This window comes from Pantherophis guttatus, chromosome 5, assembly GCF_059756535.1.
Source record: "Pantherophis guttatus breed Tessera chromosome 5, ASM5975653v1, whole genome shotgun sequence".
Classification (NCBI taxonomy): Eukaryota; Metazoa; Chordata; class Lepidosauria; order Squamata; family Colubridae; genus Pantherophis; species Pantherophis guttatus.
Window position 1 is genome coordinate 104,259,552 of NC_142067.1, and position 22,330 is coordinate 104,281,881.

The window sequence follows — 22,330 nt, forward strand, 5'->3', positions numbered from 1 at the left end:
ACAAAGAATGCTTTGGGGGCTTTTACATGAAAGTTACTTGATTGATCCAGTGAGTAATTGATTGAAAGTGAATGCCTGCATACTTAAAGGTTACCACTTGCTCAATAGGTCTGTCATTAATCTTCCAGCTAATCAGTGACTTGAAGCACTTTCTGGAAAAAATTAAGACCTTTGTTTAGGGTGATTGACCTCAAGCCATTTCCTATGGCAATAAGGAGAATACTTCAAGGCATCCAAACAGTCTCACCTGGGTTATGAAAAGTATGGAGGTATCATCAACATAGAGAAATATAAGAAATAGTGCAGCGGGAAATTCTAGTTTAGCAAAAGTTTCAATCACATCATTTATATATTCATTTAACAATAATGGGGTTAGAATGCAACCTCTTTTTATACTTTTAGCTTAAGGATAGATTTAGTTAGTTTTCCTTTACAATTTATCTTAACTTGCATGGTACTTTCTATAGTCATATTAATTTAAGATTATGATCAATGTTATAGCTGATTTTCTTTGGAGTCTCACATGCTATAGAATCAAAGGCCATCTTTAATTCTATGAAAGCCACAAAGACTGCCTTTGGTAAGGCTATTTCTGTTAGCTAATGTACTTTTCTGCCTTGGTCCAAGGTTGAACAGCTGGGCATAAATCCTGCCTGCTTTGGTGCCAGGATGTTTTTGGAAAGCCCCAAATCAGTAAGTTTATAACAGAAGAACTGGTATATGATTTACTGATTACAGATAAGGGACTGATATGGCAATGGTTTGCACAATGATTTGTCTGTGTATGGGAAGAATAATGGAATTATCACATAATTTGGAAAATTAGGGTAGTGAAGAAAAGAGCTAAAACAGATGCCATTGGATGAAATTGAATTTTAAGAATTTGGGTAAAACTGTTAACCCACTCTTTGATTAGGTTAACTTTGTTATTTTTCAACTGAGAAATTAATTTTTGAACTTGTGTATATGAGACCAGAGCCATTACAGTTTATTATTATTTTCAGATAATTTTCTTGTTTTTATGATGATCTGGATTGCTCTGAACATTCAGGAATATGAAGTATTCAAAATAAAGGCATATAAATAAAAATAAGGGTCCTCTCCTAGTTTTCCTTATAATACGTATTTTTTGTATTTTGATATATTTTACAGCTCTTTGTGCTGTAGAAATGACATCACAATGAATCAAAATAGGCTACTAGCTCAATGCCTAGTTTTCCTTCTTTGAAACTTCTGCAATTCACAGTGTGTGTTAAGGTAGAAAAACATTCCCCTTTAGGAAATCTAGTTGCAGATAGTTCTTGATTTACAACCAAAATTGAACCAGGGGTTCGGACCAGATCGCCCAATCCGGTAGCGATGGAGGCGGATGGTTCAGAGAACCAGTAACAAAAATCCCTGCGCCTCCCCCCCCCATGCCCAGCTGAGCCACACAATCATCAGAGGCTTTTTTTTTTTTCAAGCATTTTTTCTACAACCTCTTCGGCCGAAAAAATGCTTTTAAAAGTAAAAAAAAAGCCTCTGATGATCGCGCGGCTTAGCTAGGATCATCAAAGGCTTTTAAAAGAAAAAAAAGCTTTTTTTCTTTTAAATGCCTCTGACGATCCCAGCTGAGTTGCCTGATCAGCAGAGACTTACTTTCTTTTAAATGCTTCTAACGATCAGACAACTCAGCTGGGATCGTCAGAGGCATTTAAAAGAAAAAAAGTCTCTGCCGATCAGGCAACTCAGCTGGGATCGTCAGAGCCTTTTGAAAGCATTTTTTACAACCTCTTCTCCAAAGAGGTTGTAGAAAAAATGGTTTTAAAAGAAAAAAAAAATTGGCCACACCCACCGTCACATTACCCCCGCACCAAGCCATGCCCACAGAAGTAACAAATTTTAGATTTCACCACTGAATTGAGCCCAACATTTCTGTTGCTAAGTGAAACATTTGTTAAAATGAATTTTGTCCCATTTTACGACCTTCTTTGCCACAGTTAAGTGAATCACTGCAGTTGTTAATAACATGGTTGTTAAGTGCATCTGGATTCCTCATTGACTTTGCTTGTGAGGTCATAAAAAGTGATGACTTGGGACACAGCAACAGTCATAAATATGACAACTACAGTTGTCAAGCATCCGAATTTTGATCACGTGATCATAGGGATGCTGCAACAATTGTGAAAAACAGTGATATATCACTTTTTTCAGAGTGGTTGTAACTCCGGTCACTAACCGAATGGTTGTAAGTTGAGGACAACCCATATTCAGTCAGGCAAAAGGATTTCCTTGCTAAATTGCACATAGGCCCAATGAAGCAGATTAGTAGCTGATCAGGGGAAAAAGCAAGTGTATGCAAAATCCTAAGATTTGTCAGATCCAACACTCACTGACTAATCTGACCGGTAATTCAGTAGCATTGATGTTCCCAGCAAGAAAAGATGTATTCAGAAAACCTGAACTGCTACCATTTTATTAGATTTGCAGCATACATTGATTCAGGAACTCAAAGTAGTGTACAGAATGCCCTACCCTCTCACTTTTCCTCACAACTCTGTAAGTTAAGTAAAATGAAAATAATTGAGAATGAGCTCCATTCTCCTAGTTTTAAGATTTTAACACCTTAACCATTAAGCATAACAGGGTTTTTTTTTATTGCCTACCCTAGGGGGAAAAACTTGAGTTCTTTATAGTTGGTTTTCAATAATATGCTGAACAATATGCTATTATCTCCAATGCTTCTGTATATCAGGTGTTAAAAACAGGAGAGAATTGTTTTCTTCGATTTCTGATTTTCTTTAGATACTGCAAACTGTTGTGAACAAGATTTTTGGTTGATAATTTATATATGTTCGGCTACAACACTCATTGGATTCAGATGTAGCATGTTTCTTCTAGGTAAATTGGCATTCAATTGCAGCCTAAAGTGAGCTTTTATTTTATCAAGCAAAGCTACACATCCTCATCCTGAAGCATGATTTATATTGCAATAAATTGATCCTCAAAGGTGAGATGCTATTATGCAGTGAAGGGAAAATTAATAACCATTTACAAACATATATAGGTTAAATATCCAATCACTGAAGAAATGTACAAAAGTGCTTCCATTTCTTTTCTTTTCTTTTCTTCAATTGAAGAAAATGTGCTTCAATTGTACTTTAATTATAGAATTTCACAATGGATTCAGGAAGCATTTTTTTTAATTAGCAAACTTCGCTTTCTTCGACGTTCTTCCATTCTTCTCTGCAGACAAACATTGTTAAAGAGAACAAAACAAAACAATTTCACCACACCTTTTGGGCAGTGCTATCTAGAACTGCCATTCTGAGAACATGTCAGGCCAGGGGATTCTGGACAGCTCCTGGCACAATCTAAAAATACTTTAACCACACTACTGCTGTGGAGTTACACATCCATGTATCCCTTAAATAAATAAATAAAGTAGCTTAATGTATTTTTCAGTATGCATGCTTGCCAATAAAGCTTGTATGGGGGGAACCAATCTGCCTCATTCTCAAACCAGACACTGCTGCTTTCCAGTCACCTCCCATTTCCTACCCAGTGCAATTTTCTCTTATCACAGATCATTGTTCGGGAAGGAAATCTTGGCAAGCCACACACACACACACACACACACACACACACACACACACACACCCCTTGGGACTGATAATTCTAGGATCTGTCGGTGTAGAAACTAAAAAAAAAAAAGCGGGAAACGTCACCTAGGGAAAGATACGCTACTCTGGACCCCTTGTAACATTCTGGGAGTGTCAGACGGTAAACGACCTTCGCTTTTCAACAGCGTTAGAAGTAACATTTTGATCGGGTTTCCTCCAGAGGAGGTGAGGAGTTTCTGTCGGATGGGTGGTGGTGGCGTCTTCAGCCAGGCTTGCGGGACCCGGAGCCGCCCGCGCTGACCGTCCCGATCCGTTTCCCTTTGTTCCAGCTTTGTACCGGATTCAATCCCGCGCTGCCCCCTCTGTAGAAGCTTGGCACACTTGTAGCCGCCGCCACGCCTCTTTGCGCAGGAAAGGTGCACACCTTAAACACCGTGGCCGTCCAAGGAGCTCCGGAGCCGCCACGCTCCCCCCCCCCCGCCCCACTCCCTTCCTCTCTCCCTCCGCGGGCTGCCCCCGAGCTTGGTCCAGCGGGAGGAGGTGGTTTCCACGGGAAAAGAAGACCCAGCCCTTCGAGGCTGAGGCGGCGCTGTGCTTCTGGGAGGAGGAGGAGGAGGCGGGGGCCGAAGCTGTGCAGCGGGGGCAGGACGCGCCCACGGACGCTGGAGGGGGCTCTACACCGCCGCGGTTTCCCTCCCCGCCTCCCCTTTAGGCGGGGGCCGGAGCGCTAGTGGGAGGAGAAGGAGCGGGAGGCGACCACAGCCACAGCCACCCGGAGCTGCTGCGCCGCTTCCCCACTCTTGCCTCGGCTGGACATCTCGAGCTCCCGCTCCCGCCCTTTTGGCCGGGGCGCCTTTTGGCTTTCCTCTCGAGTCTCAGCCATGGCGACCTCGGTCCCGTCGCACCCTCGGTGTTGCCCCCGTTGCCCTCCTGCTGCTGCCGTCGCACCCGCCCCCTACTCCTCCTCCTCCTCCTCCTCCGTCTCCTCGAGGACCCTTTAATGGCTCGGACCCTCCAGAGACCGCCACCCCGACTTGTTTGCGCCGCCGGTGGCCGCCACAACGAGCAAAAAAAAAAAAAAAAGCCCGAGAGGAGCGCCGCGAACGGTGAGGGGGCGCAGGACTTGGAAACAATGGGAAGAAGCGGCTGGGGTGCGCGCGCGTCCGCCGGCTGGCTGGCGAGGAGATGGGGAGGGGGATTTGGGGGAAGCTCCGGGGGCGCGCGGGGAGAGGGGCTGGTTGGCGGGGGTCGGCCTGGGGCGGGGAGAAGCGGACGGCGACACTTCAGCGGCGTGTGTGTGTGTAGTGGGGGGGGGGGCAGAGGGAGGAAGAATCTCTTGCCCTGCAAATCCGCTTTAAGCAGGCTAAGGTGTTTGCGTTGGTCTCTTTTCCCCCGCTCTCCAGAACATCCCCGCCCCGCCCTGGGCTTGGTAAGCAAAGACTACTTTGCGAAGTTGGTGCCTTTTGTTTCTCTGGGATTCGGAACTTGTTCGCGGGAAGGGCCTTCGCTCCCGGCTCCCCTGACTTCGCTCTCCCCGCCCCCTTTGCTCTTTGCAGGATAGACCGCCGATGGGTGGATTCAGATTTCACAGAGTTGGAAGGGACCTTTGCAGGTCATCTAGTCCAACCCCCTGCCCAAGCAGGAGACCCTACATCTGCCTCTACCTAGGATCGAACTCACAACCTCCTGATTGTGAGGCAAGAGCTCCACCAGGAGGAGGGGGCGACATCATCCGAGCCTCCCTCTTTCCCCCCCCCAAGTCCTTTACACCTGATCACTCTTCAGACAGAGACACACACTTATGACCATCCTGACTATTCCCCCCTCTTCGGTCAGAATAGAATTGAATAGAATTCTTTATTGGCCAAGTGTGTTTGGACACACAGGGAATTTGTCAAGTGGGGCTGGGCACAAAGGAAGGTGAGGGAGATTGTCCTGGGTGTGAGAAACCAGACCTGGGTCTCTCTGTGGTGTCATAGTGAAAGGTTGACTGTCGACTTCCCTGGGAAGGGAAGCTGATCAGGACTTTGGAAAATGTGTTGTGGGAAGGGCAGAAGTGACCCTGGTAGCGGGGCTGAGCAGAACTGGCTTTGTACAGAGAGTCAAGGTAAAAGGTGGACGGTTTGGGGCCAGGTCCTGTGGGTGGTTGGAACTTGAGTGTTTTTGGCGGGCAGGAGAAGGCAAAGGGACATAACATTTGTGAGAAGTTTTATATCCAAATATATTTTATTCTTTATGCTGTTTCCATCTTCCCTTAAGATATTAACAGGATCCATAATGGTCTGAGAATCAGTGTCCTTGCTGGATAATTGACAGTCAAATTTGAAACTAAGTGAATCAACTAAAATTAGCAAACTTCCTCAAACCCCAAACAAGTTACCCAGATCCAATCTGCATATCAATTGCAAACACAGTTAATTAGGTTTTCCAAAGGAACTGCATGTTCACAAGAGTAAACATACCTACACACACATGCCCCTCAGGTGTCACATAGACACTTCACCCTGGACAAGCTCCCCCTCTAAAAATCTGCTGCTGTACCCCATTTCTCTGCAGCCTGCCACTAAAGGCAAACTGTTTTGCTTTTAGGAATAAATATTTCTTCTTTCCTCACAGCTGTCTGGATCTCATTTTTATTTATTCTTGTGTAGCCCCAGCTGAAGTTGGAATCCCAAATTATTGTTCTGACATAATGAAGATTTTGATGTTCAGGGCCAGGACACCTCAAATATATATCAGATGTTCTGAGTAATTTTCTGGTGGATTGTGTCTCGCTTTGTTAATTATTAGGCAAAAGCTGCATTGGGTTATATTCTGCTTCTGGTATTGAAACCTTTTAGCTTGACCTTGAAGTGGTTGACCAGAAGCCAAATCTTTCCTTTAAAAAAAACCATTCTATCCTGGGGAAGCAATGGTGTAACCTATTAAAAGTGCAACAGCTTTCAGTTTAGTGAAAGACATCATATCTTGATATTTGCACCAGGCACTTAATACCAGTGATATTTGTGAATTTGAAAACTGAGCAGAACAATGGTGGAAGTTACAAAATGGAAGAATTCCTGTAATTGCATGCAGTGGACTAGAATACACGCCTATATTCTAGTCATAGGTATATTTCAGATGTCAGTAGAAATGAAATATATTTCATTGGGCAACCCTTCTGAACTTGATGCCCTTCAAAAGTTTTGGACAACTCCCTGTTACTAGATTGCATGGGAATGAATAAGAATTGAAATCCAAACATCTGGAGAACACCAAGTGAGACTGTACACATTATATGAATTGTACTATGATACACAGCTCCTAAATTAGATGAGCTACTTTCAGATCCCTCACAAATAAGTTTTTTTCTTATCACTCAATTATTCTGTGCCTAATGAATTAAACTGATTAAGTGGATATTTTATTTACCTAAGTGACTCTGGGAAGTTTACAGATAAATGAGTAGAATGGAAAAGCACTGTGACAAGAAATAATATGATATTTTTATTAGATGCTGGTAACTTAGTATCATTTGTAAGTTATCAATGCATTCTTATGTTTTGGATGCTTGACATTTGTCATTTATTTTATTTTTTTACTGGGGTTTCTATGCCACTGTAGTCCAACAGGATTGTTGGAAAACTCTGCTGGCTCTTCTCCCACTGAAACCATATTATCTATTTCACTCTTTCTCAGCTGAATGCTCTTCATCTGACCTCAACCTCATCCCCAACAGTGTGACGGGCAACATTCGGAGCATAGTAGATTAAAGAATACTGGAATTTTTAACACTATTAGGCATCCGGTTAATTCAATACATTCACAAAGAATTTCATGTTTCTCATCTATCAGTGAACAGGTTTAAGATAGCTAGAATGTTTTGAATTAAGGTATTTGTTGTGCCACTATCATTGATATGCCTATTCTGTGGATGCAAGTCATACGTTTTGCCATTCTGTGCAGCCCTGCTCCTTAATAATTGATATGTTATGATGACTGCTGCATGTCAGAGATACATTCCATGAATTAATCCTTTTCCACATATATTTAGCTAGTAAGTCAGTGTAATTGCAGTTTGTCATAACTAGGATACTTCCCATACAACAAACTATCTAATGAGGCACAAATATTACAAACTGGATGCAAAGAAGTTTGAAAGCGAGCAAGACTAGAGTTTCTAGGATGGTGCAGACTAGTTTCTTCACAGCCAAAATGCACACAGGTTTTGAATCTCTTTGAAACGAATTCCATTTTTGTTCTCTTGAAAAAATAAGTGGCTCTAGATTTGAATTCCCTTGTACAATTTGCTATGTGACTGGGTCAGTCTCCCTTCCTTAGCCCAACTTATTTTGCAGCATTGTTGTTTCAAAAATAAAACCAAGAGGAAAGCCTCTGTATAAATACCTTCAGAAAAGGTAGGATATAAATGCAACCGAGAAAGTACTAAGTCAGGACAACCAGTGAGTCTATTGAATTTGCTTTTGGGAGAAAGGATGTAATGAAGAGACAAAGGTCTTCTGTAGGACAAAATAGAGAAACTCAAGGAAGGGCCAGCAAAGTAATTGCTTTCATGTGCTATGCTGGCTCCTCTGGAAGGACAGAAGGGACTTCAGTTTGTAGAGTCCTGTCAAGGCATTGCTTTATGAAAGGTATGATTGAAACAAAGCACCTCTCGGAAGTTTCACACATACATGATAGTTATTTCAATATGAAAAATAAAGATTGTTTAGTTTTATTCCCTTCCTTTTAAAAAAAAGCAAAAAAGCATTTATTGCTTTTGACATTCTTTAACCGAAGCATGATACACTGAATGTAATGAGCTTTTCAGTCATGATCTCAAGGTTACTTTCAAATTAATAGGTCTTTGGGGAATGAGAAGATAACTACCGGTACTTAGGCCCTAGGATTATTTGATTATTTGTATTTTAACTTTTTAGTATGCATTCTTGTTGTAAAGCATCCAACATAAACCTTGGGAGAAGCCGTTGATGTTGGCTATGACCCAGTTTAAATAATATTACAATGCTGTTTTTTAACAGTCTCTCCAAATTCTTTTGCTAGTAAAAGTATGGCAAACAGTAATGTGCTCACATTAAAAATATTACTCTGCAGTTTGATGTTTAAGTAATCAGATTACATATAATGTAGTATCATGGGTCTTAAGGAAGCTTAACTGAATTAATTAATTAGTGTAGCTGAATTCAGTGTTTAATTGGACTGGAATCTGCATTGACTATATAATATATAATCTTCCAGCAAACCAGAACTGGAATCTTGCTTTAAAATGACTTCATAAACCTGGACTCGTGCTTGCTGCTTTGATGACTAATACCTAAAACCATTACTCTTCCCAGGAACAGTAGCAGAAGAAACACAGCAAGACTAAGGAGATGAAAATCATGACTAGCTATAGATTGCTGGATTCGACAGAAAGTCCAAACATGGTTTGCGCTTTATTCTGTCTCTGGAGCAAACCACAGCCTATTGCAATGTATGAATTGAGCAAACTGAATGGTTGAGGATAGACTGGTGTATAGTCAGTATTTCCTTGAGCATCTTATGAGCATATGAAAAGTTGCCCTGATAATATTAATTGTACAATATGTGTTTCTTGAGCTTTCTCTGTTTTTTTTTATGTTATTTTATTATAAACATTGTACAAAGTGGGAGATCAAAAGCAGAGATAGATATTATATCATAAAATATATTAAGAAAATTAAGTGAATTTTGCTCCATTTTACAACCTTTTTTGCCACAGTTCTAAATGAATCACTGCAATGGTTAAAGTTAGTAACACAGTTGTTAAGTGAATCTGGCTTCGTCATTGACTTTGCTTGTCAGAAGGCCACAAAAGTTGATCCCGTGACCCCAGGACACTGCAACTGTCATAAATATGAGCCAAGCCTCTGAATTTGGATCACATGACCTTGGGGTTGCTGCAATGGCCGTAAGTGTGAAAACGGTCATAAATCATTTTTTTAAATGCTATTGTAACTTTAAATAGCCACTAAAAGAACTGTTGTAAATCCAGGACTACCTGTAATTGTGTTTTTGTAGCAGTCACCACACAATTTCTCTAAGATCGTCCCTGTAGCTCACCACACTGTGATAGAAGAACTGCTAACAGATCACAGTTTCTTCATGGCTCAGATTAACCAGGGTATATAATGGGGAAGAGTTTTTCTTTTCCTTTCTTTCCCTCCACCCAACTGCAGATTTTGCATCTCTCTCAATCTTTTCTGGAAGTAAAGTATTTAGAAGGAATGTGAAGATTTTTTAAAAAAATTGTATTACATTATTTACATCTATTTGATATAACTTTGGAAGACCACGACACTCAATTTCCTATTGATTGCAGCATTGAACTTGGTATTATCTAATTCAGTATATGTACTATTGATGTAAGACTGATGATTATGACAGTTAGACCCACTGTTAAAAACCATTTTCAAGCTTATTGGTAATAATGGCAGCTAAGATTAATCCATCGTCGTCTAATGAGAACCAGTATTTTTTATTTAGGTCTCCTCAGTAATATAAGAATGATACAGATATCACTCTAGTGTTACTTTCATTTTGCTGATGTTTAGTCTTGAAGGACTATTCTAGGATTTTAGAGGATTCAAAATGACAGCTGACACTCACCATGGGATTACATCAGTGGTGGGTTTCAAAAATTTTTACTACCGGTTCTGTGGGCGTGGCGTGGCTTGGTGGGCATGGCAGGGGAAGGATACTGTAAAAAATCCATTTCCACCCCAATCCAGGGGAAAGTTACTGCAAAATTCCCATTTTCTCCCAGTCAGCTGGGACTTGGGAGGCAGAGAATAGATGGGGATGGGGCCAGTCCGAATTTTTACTACCGGTTCTCCAAACTACTCAAAATGTCCTCTACCAGTTCTCCAAAACTGGTCAGAACCTGCTGAAACCCACCTCTGGATTACATACTGTCGGAATGCTTCAATATTGGTAATTTATGTAGAGGTGATGGCAATCCAAGTGAAACTCTATGTTCCCCAACACTATGTGTATAAATTCAGCATTTCCCCCCATATTTCAAACAAGTGACATTACAAACAAGTTACACTGAGCTATCTTTTTTGGACTATATGCATGTTTTCTAAATAATGTATATGCACAATAGACAGAAGAGTAGTGCCAGGAGGCATGTAATGGAATTCATAGCCCAGTACCTGATCCACAGAGATAAGCATGGAAATGAACTTTCCTGTGATACGACTCTCACTGGACTTAAAATTGCTTAGTTGAAGCAAGTGCATTACCTTTAATTATAGCATAGAATATGTTCCTAGCTAGTTCTTTAAGTACATTTGTCCAGTAACTTGTGTTCTTGCCTGGTGATGTCACTCTTAAGTGCTCCATTATCCAGTATGATACATGTGAAATGTTTACCTCCAAAGAGTCCAGGTTTTTATACTCTTAAAATGCAACTTATATGGTAGTCTTCCTTTATGAGTCTTTATTTGAAAGTTTCATTGCTCATTTCTCAGTGCTACTTTTGATACATTACTCCCAAATTATTTGATAACTGATTAGTAGCCCAGAACATCCTTTTAATTGTTGTGGTATGCAGAGACAAAATATGTGCTGGTGCAGTTTTTATTCAAATAGTGTTAGCTTTGTGTTTATATCCTGCTTATATTTGTTACTGATTTGCAATGTTTTGGAAATCTCTAACTATACAAAGGATGGCAGAGATCTTATACTGGTATTCCTTAGTTGGAGGCTAGAAGAAATCAAGATGAACTGAGTGTAACCATATTTCCATGTAAAGCATGCTTATGATTTGTGGAATGATATTTTCTAACCTTCTCAATCCCTTTGGTGTGCTTGGAAGTTATAGAAGGAGGAAGAATTGGCTGATTTCCCCCTGCTATTGTGTAAATAGAGGTCTTGGAATCAAACACATATCTTTTCTGAATCTTAATGAATGAACTGATTTATTGCTCTGGCTTGCTGTAATTTTCTGCAAATTCCAAACTTCTTTCAACAGAAACTGTTATAAACAACGGCCACTGAACCAAATATCGTTTTGGCAAGCTATGTAACTATAGGACGTTACAGACAGCTTTGTACGCTACCATTAATGGTGAAATGTTTTTCCCATGGCATACTTTGATATTGGTGAAATGAATAAAGACATTGTGTGCTACTTGGATAGAGAGGAAAACTAGCATCTTAGTGGTATCAGAATGTGAACTTCGGGTTTTCTTCCCATGTCAGGCTGACTTACTGTTCTTGCCTTTCTTTTGGGTGCTCCAGAATTCATATGTCACAGCAACCCTGGCTATTTAATAGAAGAGGCTGGAGTTGTAATATAGCTAAATGCAGATTATTGAATGCAATAATTTTTCTAAATTGCTACCCATGATTATGAAACTTGGACCCTAAAAAGGCAGATAAGAGAAAGGTGGATGCCTTTGAACTATGGTGCTGGAGGTGACTATTACAAATCCCATGGACTGCAAAAATAACAAACAAAGAAGTCCTAGACGGAGCCTCACCAAAAATATCACTTGAAGCCAGGATTGCCAAACAGAGGTTGTTATACTTTGAGCATATCATGCGAGCTGACTTGAAAAGTCAATCATGCTGGGAGTGATAGAAAAAGGAGAAGGAACTACTCTAATACCCTCTTGTTGGACACTAAAGAACACTGGGAGGACCATGACAGATCTGAAGGATGCAGTGTGACAAAGAAAGTCATGGAGATTGCTGATCCATAGAGTGGCTGAGGGTCACACCCAACTGAATGGCTGACGACTATCCTTACAACCAAGGATGGAATGACAGTAATACCATCCTCATATAGTGCCAGACACTTTTTTTATTATTAAAAATGTAATATAAATGAATTAGAATACCCCTGAGAAAATATTGTAGCTTTCCAAGAGGTGAAAAGAATTGAAAGAATTGATGTTTGGGATCATTTTCCATAAGGAAGTTTTCCAGGATATTATATTTCAGAAATTTGTTTTACAAAAGGATGGGAAAAAAGGAAATATGTGCACTGCAGAAAATAATGTCTCACAAACCTATTATTCATGAGATGTGATCTGCATTCTGTTTTGCCATTTATATTTTATAATACTTTCCCTATGTTTTTAAAATAATTTTTCAATTTTTTTTGTGTTTGCTTTTTGATATGGTGAGCTAAAGAAGTCCTATTATACTAGATAAATTACACTGTAAGTGTTGAGGAAAAGAATATAATTGTGTGAAACAGCTGTGTTTAGTCAAAGGATACTGACATTTTTTGAGGTCACATTTTGAAATGAAAACATATTTTCCAGGAATTCAAAGGAAATACTCAATATGACTGCCAAATTGGACATTTGCAAACACACTCCCATACTTATTGTATGGGATAGAAAATCAATCCAGATTGAATTTTGAAAGGAAGTGCTGAAGATGATCTTCATTTCTTACTAATTTTTAAAACATTGTGAGATGCTTTTAAAATTTGGGGCTTATTTTTTTTTTCTTTTGTAGAAAACGACTTCAAATTGATTTCTGAATTTTGCAGAACATGATACCCATCTGGGCGTTTTCAAGTGGTTCTGTTGCCACTAAAACTATACTGAATGATGTGAAAGATCCATCTTTTGTTTTGAAAAAAATACAAAAATGCTGCTTAAAGAAGTGATCAAATATTAATTTATTGTAGGACTTGGAACCAATGTACATTTAGTTTGTAATCACTTTGTAATTAATCAGATTACAAATATATGAATCAAATTTACTTGGCTTGGTGGTTGAGAAATACAAATAGGCTAACTTAATAAAGGAAAACATTTCAAGTTTTAAGGCTGGGGAAAACTAGTACAGTACTTTGTATATGCTGTAGCTTCTTTGTGGGCTAAACAGCACATCCTGTAATAGAGCACATGCTTTGCATGCCAAAGGCCCAGATCAATCATTAGGATTTCCAAACAAGGTAAAGATAAAGACTTCCTTGAGTCAATCCTAACCACAGTTTGCTTGCTCCTTTGGAAGTGCATTGTCATTGCCTCATTCCCAGATCCTACCCCTTCCCCCCCAGTTTAGCCAGTAGCTTTAGGATTTCAAGGAATGTGGTAACTTGATTCAGCTTAGTTTTCAGGATATAAGTCAAAGTTTGCTGAATAGAGCCACCTATTCTGAAATTGTAGAGTTTTTCTACTAGTTCAGATAAAACAACACAAATTTTCCAGATGTGGACTCTGACATCTCTAGCTTTTGTATAAAAAGAATAATTTGGCAATATATAACTAAATAGATTGACAATATGACTGAGTAGAAAGCAAATTTCTATCTCACGGTTTGTTGAGTTACATATAGCACATATGCATCTGAATTGTACACTTCTTGTACACCCAAATATTCAAAGTAATTATTTATTATAATGATCAGAAAAAGAGTATGAATGGGAAGTTGTTATCAGGATTATCAGATCAGACTCCAATAGTCAATATATTGTACAAACCGTATTCAGAATTTTACAAAAAAATTAGCAGGGCACTTTTCTTAACATTTAGGATACAGATTTTACTTTAAAAGCATCTTAGGCAGAATGTATTGATTTTTTTTCTGGCAAAAATCTCTGTAATTGGGAAATACTTTTCACTAACATTTTAGATAAATTTAAAATAACTATAGAATTATTTGTCTTGTTTTTTAGCATTTAATCAATGTCTCTTATTATGCAGTTATAGATTTCCTTTACAGTCAGAAAGAATGAAATAATAATGCGTGATTAGATGTGTTCATTAGCCACCTAATATAATCTACTATAAAAAGAGTTTAAGCAACTCATAAAATTAGCTGCAAATGTGGCATCACTTTTCCAGCAAGAATGATTTGTATAAGGCTACAATCCTGTTTGGAGTTTCCACTGAATTTCCAAGTTTGTCACGTTTCTCACTGGCATATTACAGCATACCCAGAATATTTGGAGAGTAACCTAGCCAGATGGTTATGGATACTGGTCTTAAAAGCCAAATTTGCATTTGTATCCATCCTCATAACACTTAATTAATAATGCATCCCATCAAAAATATTATATGGGACTTAAAGAATTTTTAAATGGATGCAAATTTGGCAATATATAGTGTAGGGCTTGGTAGCTGGCTTTTATCCTTTTGCAAGCTTTATTGATTGATTTCACACATTTTAAAATATGGATTCATTTTACATCTTAACTCTTTTAAGTATCATTTTAAGGGATACTATTAGAAGAAATACATTGCAGTCTTTTTTTTCCCTTTGGGGAAGGGAACATCCAAATAAAATAAAACAAAGGGAAAGGAGAGAAAAGATTTCCCCTTAATTTTTTCCCAATTTTTGCTTCCTGAATTTTTACAGTCAAGGGGAGACCAAATTTTTGGGCTAGTGATTATTACAGAAATCTTGAAACCACAGTGACTTCCCTCAGGAGGAGGAGAGCATGGCAGTCTAGAAAATGTCTGTGAGGTGACTGTGGAGAACAATAGATCACCAATTTATCATAAGACAAATAGCTGAGTTTGCACTCTATTATCTGCTCTGAACTTACTTTGTACCTCATTAGCTTAGCTTGTCTCATTTTATTTTCTAAGAAAGGCCTAAGATGGTGTTTTTAAAACATGGCAAGTTTAAGGTGTGGACCTCAACTCCCAAAATTTTCTAGCCAGCATGCTGGCTTGGGAATTCTGAGAATTGAAGTCCATTACTTCTTAAAGTTGCCAAGTTTGAAAAACATTAGTCTAAGGTACCTATTTTGGCTGAGTAGCATTCTTACAAATAACAATATGCAAGAGATTTAGTCTATCAGCTTCCAAAATATGGCTTGAGGAATTCCTAGGAAGAGACTTGTAGATGCTGCAATGAAGGGATGAGCTATTGCTCATGCAACCTTCTGACATTATACCTTTTAGCCTTTAAATTGCTTAATCCTTAAGGATTATTGTAGTGTTTTGCAGCTGCAGACTAAAATAACCTCAACAGACTTGAGTGAATTAATAAAGGCAATCATTTCAGATTGGAACAAATATTTTACATAAATCTGCGTATTTGATAGGCAATATGTAGCCTTCCTGATGATATTGGATAGCTGTTCCCATCAGAAGTTGAAAGGAGTAGTGCTAGAAAGCAATGAAGCCAAATAAAATTTTAAATGGTGCCAACTTTCTTGTATTTCCAAAATTGAAAGTAGTCTTGAACTGCCTCCAAGAATAAGTTTTGGCTGCTTTTGTTTTTTCTTCAAAATTAATATGTTTCATTGGGGTTCTTTTTCAAATTGCTGTTCTTTAGCACACTTCTGGAAGACACCAGGTCTATATTTCAAACATTAGTATCACAAATATATATGTATCTACAACTTGCAGCTTGTGTTATTGTTGCAGAAAACTGAAATTAAGTTAATTTTTCTTAATTTAAATATTCTTGCCTTTAAAGAAAAGTGTTTATATTATACCTAGGGAGTGAGCATGCTTATTTCAACATGCCGTGAGTTCTTTTATTGAGAATTGTTAAGAAATTTTTATTCCTTTATCTTCTATGACATGTAATTTAAAGGACTACAGGTAGTTCTCAAAACCATAAAACCATCCATTTAGTGATCAGTCAAAGTTACCACAGCATTGAAAAAAGTGACTTATAATCAGTCCTTTATGCATACAGCCACTGCAGCATCTTCATAATCACCTGGTCACGTATTTTCAATGGTTGCAGGCTCCCAGGGTCATTTATGACTTTCCCAGCTGGCTTCCAACTATTAAAGTAAGTGGGGGAAGCTGGATTTGCTAAATGGCCATGTGCTTCACTTAATAGCTGGAATGGTTCATTTAACAAGTACGGAAAAAAATGTTGTAAAATAAGGAACTCACTTGGCAGCTGGCTTGCTTAGTAGCTGGAATTCCGGTCTTAACTATGGTCATAAGTCAAGAACTACTTGTATGTAGCTGAGTGAATGATGTTTTCCAGCTGGTACAAGAATTTTATTTTTTAATGGGGCGTGCGTTACAGTTTTCATATATCTGTGCTTTTGTTAATTTCATTAAAATGGAATTGAAAGTGTATCCAAGATTCTATTCATCTTCTCATATTCTGGAATAATTGCAAGGTACTTATTGTAGCTCATGGGTTGTATTAACTACTCAGCTGTCTGAAAGTGGAAATGTGTGCTTAAAGGTATAACCTAAGAGCATTCAGCCAGGAGTTTATTTATTTTATGTATTAAATTTATATGCTGCCCAGCTTGCTAACAAGTGATTCTGAGCAGCTGAGATCCACAGAACTCAATGGATTATAATTAAACATTTTTAAGCCCTGTAAATGGCTTACTTTGTAACAAAATATGATACTAAAGAAAGATTAAAATATTGATCATTTAGAATTAAAGTCTTTTAAAGTGTGTTTTTTCAAAGAGAATTAAAATAATATACTGTGGTAGTTCTTTACATTTGAAATCATCAGGACATGAAGCAGTATGTTAATATAGATTTGAAAATTATTTTTCTAGAAGCTATGTAAATAAAATAAACTAGTTCCCTTTAAACCAAGAAAGGGCAGTTTTAGCTATCACTACCTCCAGTAAGCTTGAAAATTGTTTAACTGCTGAGCAGATTGTTCTTCATGTAATCATTCTTCTATCAATGCTACATTATTTCAAATTAGATAATAATGAAGTCCACTACCATACTGCATTGATTAGGAAATTGGGGTAGAGTTCTTCAATGGTTAAAAAAAATAGACATAAAATACGTTACCATTTAAAATGTCTTCTATTCTCAAACTGGGAAATACGGTAAGACTTACATTTGGTTCCTATATGATGAGTGTTAACACAAACTCATTTAATAAATATTAGGTTTTTATCTATGTTCTGTTGAATAGCTAGTTCTTCACATTGCTTGGATGTGTGCCATGGACTTACTCTGATTTCCTCCATATGGATAAACTCTTACCAGAATTTGTACTTCTTTGATTTCTCTTTTATTATTTATTTTCCATTTCTAACCATGTTTGTATTTCAGAGAAATATTCTATGTATCTGATCATTTTAGTACATGAAAGATTACTCATAGATAAAACTCTGTTACTGTGAAGATGCGTATTTTGACAGATAAATTTACTCCATTCATCTGAAGAAATAGCCTTGATCCATGCAATCTTTATGACAGAATAAAATAAATTTGCTTTAAAAGACCCATCAGTGTCTTTATTATTCTTACAGAAACAAACTGCTGCATGAGACAACTTTTTTAGCTTCCAGTTTTAAATAATTTCACTCAAATAACTTGGTGACATTTAGATAATTTGCATCATATTTCCCTTAAGGTTGGCTATAGTTATGACATTTAGGTCTGGTGGGACTTGAAGGTCAAAATTTATGGAAGATATCAGGTAGCATATTGCTTATACAGTTGAAATGCTATAATTAAGAAAGAGAGCATAGCCTAATATTTTGCAATAGGCAATCACTCCCCCATATTGAATGTTCCAGCTGGCAAGCTAACCTCTACGGTTTTTGTTCTATGGAAAGTTGCAGACCAGACTGAAGTCCAGGAATGTAGAATGGCTACTCCCACACCTCCAACAATACATACATTGGTCTAAGTCAGTATTCAAACTTGTCACCGTATAGGGGAGGTGGGTGACATAAAAATTAATAAAATAATAAATAAAATTTACATCATCATCATTTTAGCCATTGTCTATCCACTCCATGATGAAGGCCTCTTCTGCATGTTTCCAGCCAATTTTCCAAATATGGAAAATTTACATACATTCCTCTAAATCAGTATTTCTCAATACTGACAGCTTGACATATATGGATTACAACTCAACATGTGAGCTGGGGAATTCTGGGAGTTGAAGTTCACACACCTTAAAACCATCAAGATTGAGAAACCCTGCTTTTATTTAGCTTAAAATGTATTGGCAGTTTCTTCCTCCATCAGAGTCCACTGGGCATTTGCCAGCTCTGGTTAACACACATGATCAACTCTGTAACTAGCCAAAAGAACAGACTGATATACTGTATATGTTACCAATAGAAGAGAATAGGTAGTTCAGGGTTGAACTGTGAAGTCCTTGGTGCTCTCTGAACTTGGTTGTTTGTTTGCATACATAGCCAACCAGATAATATTGGTGCAAGCATGTTTACTCCTTGTTTATATAAAGAAGTTTGCCCTGTCAATGTTGGTGGGGGTGTGATTTTCTTGAAGGATATTTTCTGTTTGATAGTTTGTCTGTGTTAATCTCTGCTTAATTCAGTTGGCTACTGAAGAGGATGTGTTCTGGTTGGTTGGTTTGCTGCCTATCTTTTTTATGGTCTCTTTTGAATGGTGTGTAAATGTGTCTGGTTTTTATCTCTATGTGCCTGTTGGTAACTGATACGCCTGAGTGACAAGCTTCCAGGAATACCTTAGCATTTTTGCATTTAGCTTGGTCTAAGATACTGACAGTTTCCCGGTTGAAAATATGATTGAGACTACATATATTGTGAATAAAATGAGATTGAGTAAAATGACAGGTAGTAACATTTGTATAAATTACTTTCTTCTTAGGCCAGCAGTAAACAGAACCTGAGAATATATGAGCTTTACATGAGTCTCAAAAGTATCTTGCTTTACTGTTTCTGGACAGTGAAGCTAACTAAATCAGTAGATCTTTTAATCATAACAGATATAGTTTCTTTCTTTTGCTATTCTTTTCAATATTTGTTCCTCTTTATTTTTCTTTGTAATAAGTCATTTCGGTTAGGTACTTTTCTTCCTCTATTGTATTTTTTCATAATCTCTGTTTAGGACTTCATAAATATGACCATTGAAGCCAATATTATAATTGGCAATCACATCTGTAATAGTTATAGGAAAACTTTGTCCTTTGTTTATATAACAACACAAGGCTGGCTTTAGCTGCTGTGTCTATAATATCATTTTTTATGATCAGTTCATATTATCTTTTGGTGACCAGAAGATATTGTATTTGTATTTTTCCACTTGTAGAAACTTAATGTTTTGTACATGTCCAGCTTCTGTAAGAATTATTTTCCAAGATTCTGGAGACCATTGGATAGGTGGACCCAAGTGAAGTGATAAAACTGCCTCTTGGAATGAATGAATGAATGAATGAATGAATGAATGAATGAATGTCCAAAATTTTCTACTGTAATTTCCATGAATCAGTTCTAAATGGGAAATAGTTTAATTGCTGAAATATTTGTAACACAATTCTTCTCAAATAAACCTTGTTAAAGAGACTGCTACCCATCCCTCTCACTTACATTTGCAGCTTATTACTGGAACTATCAACAAGGGACAAATTTGAGGAGTTTTCTAGCTGAGAAGGGAAAGCTTAAATTACTCTTCCCTGAATACCATTGGACTTACTCCAGAGTAAAATAGAGAAGTACATTCTGAATGATTAATATAAGATGTAGTTAGATACTTGTTTCAAGACGTTTTCAAACATTGTTTATTTCCTACTCCTCACATATTGGAATGGCCTTGGAATAAATTTAATCATAACAATCTCTAAGTAGTCCATGTTGTTTTCTTGGCAACAACGTGGAAACTGTTTGCCACTGTTTTCTGCTGGGATTTATTTTTACGCTTCTCAATTCAGGCTACAGCCCTGGAATTTTGAGCCAAATTCAACCCCAACCTTTTTGAACATCAGTCAAACTCAGTTCTATAGTACTACCTGTTCAGACCTTGCTATAAATAGAAGAGAATAATCAACGTTAAGTTTCCTACAGCAAATAGGATACAATTTGACTCAGAGAGATTAAGTAAACTTAATGGGGAGGTTAATAATTTTGTGTCCTCATGCTTCATTGCAGGAGGATGTGCTTCATTTTATAGCTATCAAATAATTAGCTTAGGACAAGGGTGTCAAACTCGCCATGTCACGTTGCCATCACATGACGTTTCACAATGTTTTTCCCATTCACGGAGGTGGAGTGGGCGTGGCCTGGCTGTGACGCATCCGGCCCGTGGGCCACCAGTTTGACACCTCTGGCCTAGGATAATATGTGGGAGGAAAATAATATCCTATTAAACCTTACTGAAGATGCCATTTGTTTCAGATACCTATTTAATTGCAGTGAAGCAAATATTTATTCCATAGCCTTCGGTAACTTCAACTTCATTAAACACAGAGGCAGAAATCAATTAAAAATATATGTCCTACTGGCTAAGAACCTTTTCCTTTTTTTAAAACACCTAAATTTGTATAGCTAATTATGCAAAATAAAAAACCCCAAAAGAACTAACATCCAACTGATAGTCAGCCTGCAGCGAAAACATTCACAGTAATGAATATTTTGAAATATGAATGTTTTCAGAAGTTTTTTGTATATTAATTAAACGTGTGATTTTCAAAAACAGTGCTTGTGATAAATTATACTTATAAGTGTGCCAGTCAGGAAAACATTTTATTTCTTTCATATCTTTCACTTTGTTATGTCTTTAGGAATTATAGTTCATGAATGCATAAAAGACATAAAGGATGGCTTATGAGCAACAGCAGAAGACTTGAACTAAGCTTCATTTTGGCTATCAGAAGAGCAAAAGAAAAGATGAAATAATGATCTGGTATATCAGACAAATAACATTTACATCCATCAGTTACAGTGCAGTGTTCCATAGAATCATCTTAACTGTTACCCACAAAGAGTAGAAAATATATAACCCTGCTTAAAAAAACAGAAAGTTCAAAAACCAATTAACTTACAGTAAAATCATTGGAACAGTTCCTTGACTGGAATTTCTTTTCCAGAATAAATTAATTGAATTTGCATTAATTAAAAAAGCAAATCACTATTTTGGGCAATATTAAAGCCAAAAAATCCTGATCATACCTTCATTAATTTTCATAATTTCTCTAGGATTCCAAGCACATTGCAGCCAGTGACTGGCTGTATCATCATCACTCTTACTTTACATATTTTTGAGTAATTTTTGTTGTGAAGACTGATTAGTGAAAATATGAATAATTCACAATCCATTGTCATTTCAGATAAACAATTTTATTGGGAAATATTTCTTTCCCAATAAGTGTAGCCTACAAGTAATTCTTGACTTACAACTATTCATTTAGTGACTGTTCAAAGTCACAACGGCATTGAAAAATATGACTTACAACCAGTCCTCACACTTACAACCAACCTAGCATCCCCACATGATCACAATTTGGTTGCTTGGCATTCAGCATGTATTTAAACTGGCTGCAGATTCCTGGAATCACATTATTGCCATTTGGAACCCTTCCAGATGGCTTCTCATAAGCAAAGCCAATGGGAAAAGTCAGATTTGCTTAAAGATTGTGTGACTCACTTAGCGACTGAAATGATTCACTTAACAACCATGGCACAAAAGGTCATAAAATTGGGCATGACTAATTTAAGAACTGCATTGCTTAACAAAGAAATTCTAGTCTCAGATGTGGCTGTAAGCCACTTGAAGTTTCAGAGTAATTGAAATAACATGATACCATATTTTCTTTTTCTTTGCCCCTCTCTTAGAAGTAGAAGCTTGTCTCTTCAGATATGGGCGAAGTGGAGCAAAGAGCGACAACAGGATCTCGGCTAGGAGTACAGGAGAATGCTGGCATCAGTACTCTGGAACATGGACAGAAACTGCCGTCAACACCTACAGGAAAACTTATTTCTATCAAAGTCCAAATGCTGGATGATACACAGGAAACATTTGAAATTCCGGTAAGGTGATATTCTGAGTTTACGATTCATTCTTGGCTGG

At 37.7% G+C, this 22,330-nt stretch overlaps 1 protein-coding gene across 6 annotated transcripts in view; it reads left to right on the forward strand.

Annotated features, from left to right (window-relative positions):
* Positions 1–3,547: 3,547 nt before the first annotated feature.
* The window catches only part of FARP1 (FERM, ARH/RhoGEF and pleckstrin domain protein 1), a 155,153-nt gene continuing 136,370 nt past the window's right edge, over positions 3,548–22,330 (forward strand). For 4 of the 6 annotated variants that reach the window (XM_034418288.3, XM_034418305.3, XM_034418311.3 and 1 more), the window contains exons 1-2: positions 4,228–4,708; positions 22,096–22,290. In XM_034418288.3, the coding sequence (XP_034274179.2) occupies positions 22,120–22,290 (171 nt within the window). In that variant the 5' untranslated portion in view covers positions 4,228–4,708; positions 22,096–22,119. Of the gene's footprint in view, positions 3,828–4,227; positions 4,709–22,095; positions 22,291–22,330 lie in introns of those variants that run through there. The other 2 variants (XM_087871498.1, XM_087871497.1) reach the window with 2 other exon arrangements.